This window comes from Carassius gibelio, chromosome A9 (genome assembly GCF_023724105.1).
Source record: "Carassius gibelio isolate Cgi1373 ecotype wild population from Czech Republic chromosome A9, carGib1.2-hapl.c, whole genome shotgun sequence".
In the NCBI taxonomy this organism is placed as follows: domain Eukaryota; kingdom Metazoa; phylum Chordata; class Actinopteri; order Cypriniformes; family Cyprinidae; genus Carassius; species Carassius gibelio.
In genome coordinates this window covers 10,462,955-10,476,876 of record NC_068379.1, presented here as the reverse complement: position 1 = coordinate 10,476,876, position 13,922 = coordinate 10,462,955, and the positions used below count along the sequence as shown (strand labels likewise).

At 35.6% G+C, this 13,922-nt stretch overlaps 1 protein-coding gene across 3 annotated transcripts in view; it reads left to right on the top strand.

The window, feature by feature from the left end:
- LOC128020207 (interferon alpha/beta receptor 2-like) overlaps positions 1–13,922 on the top strand; it is a 142,160-nt gene that overhangs the window by 25,082 nt on the left and 103,156 nt on the right. For 2 of the 3 annotated variants that reach the window (XM_052606982.1, XM_052606985.1), the window contains exons 3-5: positions 3,058–3,178; positions 9,035–9,204; positions 9,382–9,539. In XM_052606982.1, the coding sequence (XP_052462942.1) occupies positions 3,058–3,178; positions 9,035–9,204; positions 9,382–9,539 (449 nt within the window). The remainder of the gene's footprint in view (positions 1–3,057; positions 3,179–9,034; positions 9,205–9,381; positions 9,540–13,922) is intronic. The other variant, XM_052606984.1, reaches the window with a different exon arrangement.

Below are 13,922 nucleotides of genomic sequence, written 5' to 3'. Positions count from 1 at the left end.
GAGCATAAACACAAGAACAACAACAAAATAAAAATAAAAAGCATGAAAATAAACCAAACTGAACCAGAAAGAAAATAAGTGTATTAGATACAAAAAAATAAGCCTTTTAAATTAAATTATACAAATACCAAAAGAAAAATCAACTTATGGGCTTTCTTGTTCTTAACTAATTTTAAAGATTTGTATAAGAGTTTTACCTTATTACAAAATTGAATTGAAGTTGGATTTAGGTTTCAACCATCTGCACAAAAATAAAAAAAAAACATACCAGGAAATTTATAGCAAATGTTCCGCATGTTCCACATAGATGAAGGATCCAGCTTCAGTTGTCCAGGTGCCAATTGTAACGCTTTGACTCGGATAACTCATTAAATCCATGAAATGAAAGAGATAGAAAACAAGGAGTTTTCTACACGTTTAATGGCTGGTACAAAGATTAACTCTTTCTTGCCGTTACAAATAAAGCAAAGACAGAATAATAAAAAGGCGGCAGAGTGAACTTATCATCCATAGTGGTTGTTATTACATAGTCACCTAGTCCTTATACATTATCACCACATAGCGTGCGTTATAAGTTAAGTAATCAGTCTCTTAAAGAGCACACCACACTATAATGTGATGCATGCAAACTACATAGTTTTGGCTGTTACAGCCATTTCCAAGATCTCTCTTATTTTATACAACAATATCCATTGCATGCTCTATTTCTTTTGCCTGATCTTCCTTTTCAACATTAAGTGAGGAATCTTTGCGTTTCAGGCCATCAGGCTCCTAAACTCCTAAATATTCACTTTATCAGTAAGATCTTCATCATTCACTACCTCACTTTGACATACTGACAGTGTCAACCTGTTTGCACATTTTGCCTGTTGTACATTACTTGGTTTTGATTCTTTATTCAAACCAATTATTATTGTCTTGTCTTAGTTTAATATATATATAAATGTAGTTATATAAAAGCCTTAAAGTTTTTTCACTTAGGTCTATTTTTATTACCAAAATAATTGCAGTTTACGTTTAGGCAATCATCGTGGTATAAGTATATGTATGTATGTAACTAAGAAAAACACCAAATTCAGAAAATTACAATATTACTTAAGCCAACTGAAAAGTATGAACATGAAAAGTATGAGCATACAGCACTCAGTACTTAGTTGGGCCTCCTTTTGCCTGAATTACTGCAGCAATGCGGCGTTGCATGGAGTCGTTCAGTCTGTGGCACTGCTCAGGTTTTTATGGGAGCCCAGGTTGCTCTGATAGTGGCCTTCAGCTCTTCTGCATTATTGGGACTGGCATATCACATCTTCCTCTTCACAATACCCCATAGATTTTCTGTGGGGTTAAGGTCAGGCGAGTTTGCCAATTAAAAACAGGGATACCAATGTCCTTAAACCAGGTACTGGTAGCTTTGGCACTGTGTGCAGGTGCCAGGTCCTGTTGGAAAATGAAATCTGCATCTCCATAAAGTTGGTCAGCAGCAGGAAGAATGTAGTACTCTAAAACTTCCTGGTATACGGCTGTGTTTACCTTGGACCTCAGAAAACTTTACACTGGACCTCAAGAAACGTGGATTGTGTGCATCTCCTCCAGACACTGGGACCCTGATTTCCAAAGTAAATGCAAAATTTACTTTCATCAGACAACATAACTTTGGACCACTCAGCAGCAGTCCAGTCCTGTTTGTCTTTAGCCCAGGCGAGATGTCTGGTGTTCAAGAGTGGCTTGACACAAGGAATGCGAAGCTGAAACCCATGTCTTGCATACGTCTTTGTGTATTGGTTCTTGAAGCACTTACTCAAGCTGCAATCCACTCTTTGTCAATCTCCCCCACAATTTTGAATGGGTTTTGTTTCACAATCCTCTCTGGGGTGCGGTTATCCCTATTGCTTCTACACTTATTTTCTACCACATCTTTTCCTTCCCTTCGCCTCTCTATTAATGTGCTTGGACAAAGAGCTCTGTGAACAGCCAGACTCTTTTGCAATGACCTTTTGTGTCTTGCCCTCCTTGTGCAGGTGTCAGTGGTCGTCTTTTGGACAAATGTCAAGTCAGAAGTCTTCCCCAAGATTGTGTAGCCTACAGAACTATACTGAGAGACCATTTAAATGCCTTTGCAGGCGTTTTGAGTTAATTAGCTGATTAGAGACCTTTTCACATTATTATAATTTTCTGAGATACTGAATTTGGTATTTTCCCTTAGTGGTCAGTTACAATCATCAAAATTAAAATAAATAAACATTTGTGTCTGTGTGTGTGTGTAATGAATTGATATAATATACAATTTTCACTTTTTAAATGGAATTAGTGGAATAAACTTTTTCATGATAATCGTATTATATGAACAGGTTTTTATTTTTTATTTTTTATTTTTTTTATGATTAAACATTTAATGATTACTTTACTGATAATACACCAAACATTACACTCAAACTCAATGATTTGAGGGATCTTATTTCATGCTTTAACAGTTGAATTTTCAGTTAGATTTTTTTTAGCTAAGCAATATACTAGGGGTGCTCTGATCACGATCGGCCGATCGTTATGCGCATCTCGTCAGTAAAGCCGGTTCTCTAATCAGCTGTTAATTTCATCAGGTGCGTGATTTCAAATAGAGCAGCTGTTACTACACAGAGCCGTTGTTAATAGAGAAGATGCGCAAATCCACTTCATTTTCAGTGTTTTTTGGCGCATCTTCTCAGTTAACAAACGGCTCTGTGTAGTAACAGCTGCTGTATTTGAAATCACGCACCTGATGGAATTGACAGCTGATTAGAGAACCGGCTTTACTGACGAGATGCGCATTAACGATCGGCCGATCGTGATCGGAGCACCCCTACAATATACGTTATAATGTTACTTTTTAAATGGTTATTTAACAATTGCATTCAGTCCTGCTGCCTTAACAGTGTGATTCAGTTTGTTGCTGCCTTTGCAATTATTTTTTATCACCAGCTACCACTGTTTGTGATTATGTTGTTGCTTAGTATGACACATAATAAAAGATAACCATTGATTGTTTGTGGTATGTCATATTTCTTTATGGTATTCTTCTTCTAGTGCTTGACACAATCCCTGTTCCTGTCAACTTTACAATATTGTCTCACAACTTCAAGCACATTTTACAGTGGAGTCCTGGAATAAATTCTCCTCCACAGACAGTTTTCAATTTAAATCAAAGGTGAGTGTTCTCAAAGTACAAATAAGTCTGGAAGCAATTCTGATACAAGTAGATACAACCTTTGTGGTCACCTCATTGGGAAGGACGGAATAAGAAGGTATTTTAGTTTGCACTCTGAAATTAAGTGGAAAAAAGGGGGAAAAGATTATGTTGGCCTTAATATAACTTTTTGTCTTTTTCATAATTTGCTCCAAACATCACGTTTGATAAGTCCTGAAAGTTTAGAAACTTTCTAGAAACATTATTAAAAAGTATGCAAAACATAGCACGATCACTTCTAATGTGCCATTATGTTTGATACAAACAATTATATCTTAACCCTTTAACTGTCATCCCGGGACACTTACATTTACTTCACTATATTACAATTAAATCTAATCTAATCTACAATCTATCAGTGTTGGTCATCTTACTTGAAAAAAGTAACTAGTTACAGTTACAAATTACTTCTCCCAAAATGTAATTGAGTTAGTAACTCAGTTACCACCTTGTAAAAGTAATTAGATAGAAGAGTAATTAGCCGTTAAATCTGTCAAGCTACAATAATAATATTTATGTATTTGAAAATCCATTTTAATTGTTAAATGATCAAACTATGTACTTCAAGATAAATAAATGCTCTGCAGGTTTTAAAACACCGAACTGTGTCGTGCGGACATGCAACTTATTATACTGTCTGTACTGAGTCTTAACTGGTTCTTTCAAATGGTTTGTTTGTTAACTGGTTCAAAATGTTTGTTTTTAAGTTATTTTAATTTCATTCCATAATCTCGACATTTTGACATTGTGTAAACTCAAACTCATGACTCAAGTGTGCAGTTCTTAGTTCAGCTTGTATGTGCATTATAATTACTGCATTTAAACAATTCTTGTGTTCTTTATATACAGTTGCAAAACTAAGATTGTGAGCCCTTATCTGGATTTCTGCATTTACTTACTTCAAGATCCTAAAAGCAACCTGCCTCCAAACATAAATTATTATTAGATCTTTTTTTTTTTTTTTTTTTTGGTAATTGCTCCTAAAACTTTTGACCAATTTAATGGAATCCCTCCCTACTGTTTCCAATTGTAAATAATTGAGTTGTTTTGATAGCATCATCTGAATGAGGTCAGGGCACAGGAAAACATATTTTCTTCTTTTTTTAATACAATTTATTTACTTGTGTGTTTTCAGACATTTTTTTGTTACATTGCAAATGTGCAAAACAAAATAAGCAAAAATACACCACATTCGCATTCATATCATTCACCTTTAGGGATGTATCACCTTTAGGGATGTATCATTTAGACCGTATCATAGTACTGAGACTGCTCTCCTTAGAGTTACAAATGATCTGCTCTTATCGTCTGATCGTGGGTGTATCTCTCTATTAGTTTTATTGGATCTTAGTGCTGCATTTGACACAATTGATCACAACATTCTTTTGCATAGACTTGAACACTTTGTTGGCATCAGTGGAAGTGCATTAGCATGGTTTAAATCGTACTTATATGACCGCCATCAGTTCGTAGCAGTGAATGAAGATGTATCATATCGATCACAAGTGCAGTATGGAGTACCTCAAGGCTCAGTACTAGGGCCGCTACTCTTCACGGTTTATATGTTACCCTTGGGAGATACCATCAGGAAACATGGTGTTAGCTTTCACTGTTATGCTGATGATACTCAGCTCTATATTTCCTCGCAGCCCGGTGAAACACACCAATTTGAAAAACTAATGGAATGCATAGTCGATATAAAAAATTGGATGACGAGTAATTTCTTACTGCTAAATTCAGAAAAAACAGAGGTGTTAATCATAGGGCCTAAAAACTCTGCTTGTAATAACCTCAGTGACGGAATGTAACGAAGTATTTGTACTTCGTTACTGTACTTAAGTAAATTTTTACGTATCTATACTTTACTTAAGTAAAAAAAATAATGCATACTTATACTTTTACTCAAGTAGATTTTTCAGCAATTATCTGTACTTTCTACTCCACTACATTATTAAAATGCGTGTCGTTACATCCTTCCGAATCTTGCATACATTTTTTTTTGGTCGACTGACGTTTTGGCGTTGCTGGCCAATGCACGTTGAAACAGATCGGAGATCTAATTGGCCGAAGAACTCACGCGCTCAGCGCGTGTTTTGAAACAACACAAGCGGAACTGATGTAAATCGAAGATATTATAATATTTGTTTGACGTAAGTTAGTGGTAACTGTTACCCTAACAGGGCAACTTCTTTAGCTGGTTATTAGCACAGCAGGGACGATAGCTTGCTAGTACGTTACATTTTTGGAGATGAGCAAACTACTGCTATATCTGTACATTCGTAGTTGGCTAAAATAGCTGTTTGTTTTGACTCGATGAAAAAATGTTCAAACTATTTATACGTCGTCGGCTCCTAGCTTCTTTACCATACAACATTGGGTATATATTTGACATTCACAAGTAAGCATGCAGGCAAAACTATATCTTGGTTTGATTCGATTGTGAACAATTTTGAACTATGACAGTGGTTTTTCGTCAATATCATGATATTATATATATATATATATATATATATATATATATATATATATATATATATATATATATATATATATATATATATATATACATACAGTACAGGCCAAAAGTTTGGAAACATTACTATTTTTTATGTTTTTGACACAAGTTTCTTCTTCTTATCAAGCCTGCATTTATTTGATCAAAAATACAGAAATAAATGTAATATTGAGCAGAATAATATTGTGCAGAATAAACTGGTCATACAAATTTGATTAAAGTGTTCAGAATAACACTCACCTGTGTACTTTTGAGTTTTTTTTACTGCTCTTAATAGTATAGTAAAAAAAAAAAAAAAAAAAATTGTATGTCATAATAAATTGTACGTCATAATTGGCTTAGCCTAATTATTATTTAATGAGTAATTAGTAAATAACCAGATTTTTACAGTGTCAGTATTGCACAACAACTCTTTCCAGTACACAATAGATATTGTTTGTGATTGTTACAATTGAACAGCCCAGACATTGAGACAACTGATTGTACTTTTACTTAAAAAAATACTTTAAAGTAAATTTAAAAGTATGTACTTATGACTTTTACTTAAGTAAGATGTTGATGTAGTAATTATACTTTTACTTAAGTATATATTTTGCAGGGTAGTTGTACTTTTACTTAAGTACTAAACTTAAGTACTTCCTCCACCACTGAATAACCTAGAACACTGTCTAAGACTTGATGGTTGCTCTGTCAATTCTTCGTCATCAGTTAGGAACCTAGGTGTGCTACTTGATCGCAATCTTTCCTTAGAAAGCCACGTTTCTAGCATTTGTAAAACTGCATTTTTCCATCTCAAAAATATATCTAAATTACGGCCTATGCTCTCAATGTCAAATGCAGAAATGCTAATCCATGCATTTATGACTTCAAGGTTAGACTATTGTAATGCTTTATTGGGTGGTTGTTCTGCACGCTTGGTAAACAAACTACAGCTAGTCCAAAATGCAGCAGCAAGAGTTCTTACTAGAACCAGGAAGTATGACCATATTAGCCCGGTCCTGTCCACACTGCACTGGCTCCCTATCAAACATCGTATAGATTTTAAAATATTGCTTATTACTTATAAAGCCCTGAATGGTTTAGCACCTCAGTATTTGAATGAGCTCTTTTTACATTATACTCCTCTACGTCCGCTACGTTCTCAAAACTCAGGCAATTTGATAATCCCTAGAATATCAAAATCAACTGCGGGCGGCAGATCCTTTTCCTATTTGGCGCCTAAACTCTGGAATAACCTACCTAACATTGTTCGGGAGGCAGACACACTCTTGCAGTTTAAATCTAGATTAAAGACCCATCTCTTTAACCTGGCATACACATAACATACTAATATGCTTTTAATATCCAAATCCGTTAAAGGATTTTTAGGCTGCATTAATTAGGTAAACTGGAACCGGAAGCACTTCACATAACACCGTACTTTCTACATCATTAGAAGAATGGCATCTACGCTAATATTTGTCTGTTTCTGTCTTATTCCGAGGTCACCGTAGCCACCAGATCCAGTCTGTATCCAGATCAGAGGGTCACTGCAGTCGCCCGGATCCAGTACGTATCCAGACCAGATGGTGGATCAGCACCTAGAAAGGACCTCTACTGCCCTGAAAGACAGCGGAGACCAGGACAACTAGAGCCCCAGATACAGATCCCCTGTAAAGACCTTGTCTCAGAGGAGCACCAGGACAAGACCACAGGAAACAGATGATTCTTCTGCACAATCTGACTTTGCTGCAGCCTGGAATTGAATTACTGGTTTCGTCTGGTCAGAGGAGAACTGGCCCCCCAACTGAGCCTGGCTTCTCCCAAGGTTTTTTTCTCCATTCTGTCACCGATGGAGTTTCGGTTCCTTGCCGCTGTCGCCTCTGGCTTGCTTAGTTGGGGTCACTTCATCTACAGCGATATCGTTGACTTGATTGCAAATAAATGCACAGACACTATTTAAACTGAACAGAGATGACATAACTGAATTCAATGATGAACTGCCTTTAACTATCATTTTGCATTATTGAGACACTGTTTTCCAAATGAATGTTGTTCAGTGCTTTGACGCAATGTATTTTGTTTAAAGCACTATATAAATAAAGGTGATTGATTGATTGATTGTTGCGGTGAATTAATTACCTTTGCGGGAATTAAGTGGCTCAATATCGCATATATATGGCATATATACAGTACAGACCAAAAGTTTGGACACACCTTCTCATTCAAAGAGTTTTCTTTATTTTCAAGACTATGAAAATTGTAGATTCACACTGAAGGCATCAAAACTATGAATTAACACATGTGGAATTATATATATATATATATATATATATATATATATATATATATATATATATATATATATATATACGTCCCCCGCGTAATCTACACCCCTGGATCTCTTCGTTGGAAGGCAAATTGGGTCTGTGATAAGATGACAGACAGAGCGAACTGAATGCTGATAAACCGTCCATGCGGAAAAACTGTAGTGGGAAAGGAGGTAGGAAGACTGGATATATACACGCTTGTGTGCTAGTTAAGATGATTAGCTAAACGAGATGCACCGGTGCCAAATTGGATGATTATCTGATCGTGCTCCTTCCGAACTTTGTTAATAAAACCACATCTATCTGAAAGAGCCAGGATCTATTAAGTGTACTTTTGACTCGAGAAATGCTAACTTGAGACACAATTTTTTCAAGCAATTCAGAAAAGCTCTGGTTGAGAATTAATTTGTTTGAGAACTAGGCAGAGCGGCTTATTTTATAGTAAATGAACTGAGCTGCTCTGAGATTCTCAAAAATGTATAATGAGTTACGTACTTATAAATGAACACCGTGGCACACAGTTCACTTTGAAACCCGTGGTGCTTTTAAATTCCATACATTGTGATTTGATCACTGCAACAAGGCATATTGCAATATTGATTCTATTTTAATATATTGCGCATCCCTAGTGGCAACATTATGCCCTGGGGGGTTGCAACTTGGATAGAGCCAAATATAGGTGTGTCCTGAAAGAGTCATTATTTCCTAGCATTTACTTTCATGATTATTTCCCAGCAGGAGCTTAGAGAAAGTTCAGTATCTTAGATTAATCCAGATGTCACTTTCCACCAATACTCTCCATCGAGTTTGGAAAGTTCACACCAACATTTTCAAATGCAGAAATGCATCCTGAACCCACTGTAACTGTAAAAGACAACTCTCCTTTTGTCAGTGTTGCACAAATTTGAGGCAGTTTCTATTGTGAAAAATGGCAATCACATTATTTTCCCTTTATATCCATCTTACTAAAGAGACTGATTTTTTTTTTCATAGCTGTGGTAACAGAAAACCTGAACATCTGCAACTGAACATTAGAAATACGGCAGTAGATGTCTCTGAAACATTCAAAGACATCTATACATCCTGCACATTCTTTCTTTGGGCATCGATTGACAACATGACATCATCAATAGTTAATAAAAGTATTACACCTTATGAAGACAGTAAGTACTTGCATATCTGAAGCTAGTTTTACAGTTAATGCACTTAATTAGACCAATTTTTTCTTCGTCATTTTGAATATGCATGTGTCAAGATCTAGTTTTTAGTCTTTTAAAATGGCTTTATTTGTATGTATGTATGTTTGTGTTTATTTATTTATTTATTTATTTTTATTTTAGCTATTATAGGTCCACCCATTATATTTATGTCTGGCTGTGGAGATTGTCTGAATATCAGCATCTCTCTACCCAGTGAATCAATGAAGATAGATCATCTGCATCCGTTTTATAATTCTGTGTCCTTCGATATAAGTTGGAAGAAATCTGGACAGAAAGAGGTAAGTATTCCTGTGAGTCTTTTTGTATACTCAAACAGAAAAAGATAAAGATGAAAAGATAAAGACTTTGCTTAGTTTACTTTTTTTTTTTTTTTTTTACTGAATCTGATGAAAACATGTCCAAGTCAATGTCCAAGTTTATATATATATACAGTATTGTTCAAAATAATAGCAGTACAATGTGACTAACCAGAATAATCAAGGTTTTTCGTATATTTTTTTATTGCTACGTGGCAAACAAGTTACCTGTAGGTTCAGTAGATTCTCAGAAAACAAATGAGACCCAGCATTCATGATATGCACGCTCTTAAGGCTGTGCAATTGGGCAATTAGTTGAATTAGTTGAAAGTTTACCCAAAAATTAAAATTTGCTGTTAATGAACTCACCCTCCAACCATCCAAGATGGCTGACTTTTTTTTCTTGACTACAACAGTAAATATGATTTTTAGCTGAATCCATAGTGCTTGTTAATTCGTAAAATGCAAGTCAGCAGCAGCTCACTGATGCAGGCACTGCATTTCATGTGCGCACAGTGGATAGCATCTGTACCCCCACCACTAGCAGCACCACTGCTGAGAGTGAATGACACCATTGTCTGTTGAGGCAGTTCTGCTGTGGTTGTTGGGACAATGCTCTAATTGCAGCTTGTGAAGAGAAATGCAGACCCACTCTCTTTTTGCTGAGATAGCAAAACAGCTTTTTTTTTTTTTTACTGAATCTGATGAAAACATGTCCAAGTCAATGTCCAAGTTTATATATATATATACAGTATTGTTCAAAATAGTAGCAGTACAATGTGACTAACCAGAATAATCAAGGTTTTTCGTATATTTTTTTATTGCTACGTGGCAAACAAGTTACCAGTAGGTTCAGTAGATTCTCAGAAAACAAATGAGACCCAGCATTCATGATATGCACGCTCTTAAGGCTGTGCAATTGGGCAATTAGTTGAATTAGCTGAAAGGGGTGTGTTCAAAAAAATAGCAGTGTGGCATTCAATCACTGAGGTCATCAATTTTGTGAAGAAACAGGTGTGAATCAGGTGGCCCCTATTTAAGGATGAAGCCAACACTTGTTGAACATGCATTTGAAAGCTGAGGAAAATGGGTCGTTCAAGACATTGTTCAGAAGAACAGCGTACTTTGATTAAAAAGTTGATTAGAGAGGGGAAAACCTATAAAGAGGTGCAAAAAATGATAGGCTGTTCAGCTAAAATGATCTCCAATGCCTTAAAATGGAGAGCAAAACCAGAGAGACGTGGAAGAAAACGGGACAACCATCAAAATGGATAGAAGAATAACCAGAATGGCAAAGGCTCAGCCAATGATCACCTCCAGGATGATCAAAGACAGTCTGGAGTTACCTGTAAGTACTGTGACAGTTAGAAGACGTCTGTGTGAAGCTAATCTATTTTCAAGAATCCCCCGCAAAGTCCCTCTGTTAAAAAAAAGGCATGTGCAGAAGAGGTTACAATTTGCCAAAGAACACATCAACTGGCCTAAAGAGAAATGGAGGAACATTTTGTGGACTGATGAGAGTAAAATTGTTCTTTTTGGGTCCAAGGGCCACAGGCAGTTTGTGAGACGACCCCCAAACTCTGAATTCAAGCCACAGTACACAGTGAAGACCGTGAAGCATGGAGGTGCAAGCATCATGATATGGGCATGTTTCTCCTACTATGGTGTTGGGCCTATTTATCGCATACCAGGGATCATGGATCAGTTTGCATATGTTAAAATACTTGAAGAGGTCATGTTGCCCTATGCTGAAGAGGACATGCCCTTGAAATGGTTGTTTCAACAAGACAATGACCCAAAACACACTAGTAAACGGGCAAAGTCTTGGTTCCAAACCAACAAAATTAATGTTATGGAGTGGCCAGCCCAATCTCCAGACCTTAATCCAATTGAGAACTTGTGGGGTGATATCAAAAATGCTGTTTCTGAAGCAAAACCAAGAAATGTGAATGAATTGTGGAATGTTGTTAAAGAATCATGGAGTGGAATAACAGCTGAGAGGTGCCACAAGTTGGTTGACTCCATGCCACACAGATGTCAAGCAGTTTTAAAAAACTGTGGTCATACAACTAAATATTAGTTTAGTGATTCACAGGATTGCTAAATCCCAGAAAAAAAAAATGTTTGTACAAAATAGTTTTGAGTTTGTACAGTCAAAGGTAGACACTGCTATTTTTTTGAACACACCCCTTTCAACTAATTGCCCAATTGCACAGCCTTAAGAGCGTGCATATCATGAATGCTGGGTCTTGTTTGTTTTCTGACAATCTACTGAACCTACTGGTAACTTGTTTGCCACGTAGCAATAAAAAATATACTAAAAACCTTGATTATTCTGGTTAGTCACATTGTACTGCTATTATTTTGAACAATACTGTATATAAATCACTGCTCTACAAATCCCAATAGGGGATATTAATATATGTTGTTCCTTATTATTTTCAGGCAAAGGCCTTGTTGATTTTGTTGATTCATAAAATGCAAATCATTCACAAATCATTTATTCATTTAGCATTGTGACATTTTTATGATAAATAATTAGCATAAAGGAAATGTAGGGGAAAATGTGCTTAATTGTAATAAAAATATTTAAACTCATAATACAAAATTTTAAAGGAATAGTTTACCCAAAAATTAAAATTTGCTGTTAATGAACTCACCCTCCAACCATCCAAGATGGCTGACTTTTTTTTCTTGACTACAACAGTAAATATGATTTTTAGCTGAATCCATAGTGCTTGTTAATTCGTAAAATGCAAGTCAGCAGCAGCTCACTGATGCAGGCACTGCATTTCATGTGCGCACAGTGGATAGCATCTGTACCCCCACCACTAGCAGCACCACTGCTGAGAGTGAATGACACCATTGTCTGTTGAGGCAGTTCTGCTGTGGATGTTGGGACAATGCTCTAATTGCAGCTTGTGAAGAGAAATGCAGACCCACTCTCTTTTTGCTGAGATAGCAAAACAGACATCAAAGGAGGAGAGAATGATAAACAAACAACCATCAGCCCCCCTCAAACTGCAAACTTCAGCACACCAACAGTCAAGTTGTTAAAAAAAAAACACCAACACGAACATTGCAGATGTTTGATACTAACAGTTAAAGGGATGGTTCACCCAAAAATGTTTATTAGTCCAAGATTCACTCACCCTCATGGCATCCTAGGCTTGTCTGACATTCATCTTTCAGATGAACACATTTGAAGTTATATTTGTCATTGTCTTGTCTGTTCCAGTCTGTATAATTGCATTGAATCTTGTCCTTGTTTCTGAATAATTTTTTTTTTTTAAAGTATCCATCATAAAACTACTCCACACGGCTCTGGGGTGTTAATAAAGGCCTTCTGAAGCAAAACAATGCATTAATTTAAGAAAAATATAGATAATTAAAACTTTATAAACTGTAACGTACAGCTTCTGGTTGCTCAAGCAAAAGTTTGTTTATAAAGGCTATAGGGTAACCGCCCATAATGCATTACAGTTATGTAGCCTTGAGATCTTAAAGGTCTTACATTTCTGCAATTGAGATTGAGAGAATGTGTTGTAATTTAGAGATGTTTTTCACATTGAAAAACTATTTTACAAATTCTAGAAATTACGTTTTAAATAAATTGCTATCAGATAGCAGACCCATATTTTTGACCATGATAAAGACTTGACAGGAAATCCATCAAACCTAAGGAATTGTAATATTAGCTTAAAATCTCAGGTTTTCTTCAAGGGGATCAGCTGACAACAAATACAATGTAACTGCCATATCAACGTCCAACTCTATCACTTGCATATATCCATTTTATGCAATTTCTCTGATTTGTAGATTAAAATTAGGTAACACTTTAGAATAATGCTCCATTGGTTAATGTTAGTTAACTACTTTAGTTAACATGATCTAAGCAAGAACAATCCTTCTACAGCATTTCCTAATTTTAGTTGATGTTAATGTTAATTTCAACATTTACTAATGCATTATTGAAATCAAATGTTGTGCTTGTTAACATTAGATAATGCACTTTGAATTAGCATGAACTAACAATGAATAACTATATTTTCATTAACAAAGATTAATAAATACAGTAATAAATGTACTGTTCATTGTTTGGTCATGTTAATTAATACATTAACTAGCATTAACTAATGGACCATTATTCTAAAGTGTTAGCATTTTTTATCCTTGTGTCAGTGTATATCTCACAAATCCTTCAGACTGGTCAGCTGACATTCTCATTTATGTTAATTTACATTACTTTGATTTATTACGTGTAACAAGGAAAGTTAAGGTTGTATGATCAGCATTGGCCACCACACCTCTTAATCACTGTTTATTATCGCATTTATTTATTTACAAATTTATTTTTTTCATGAG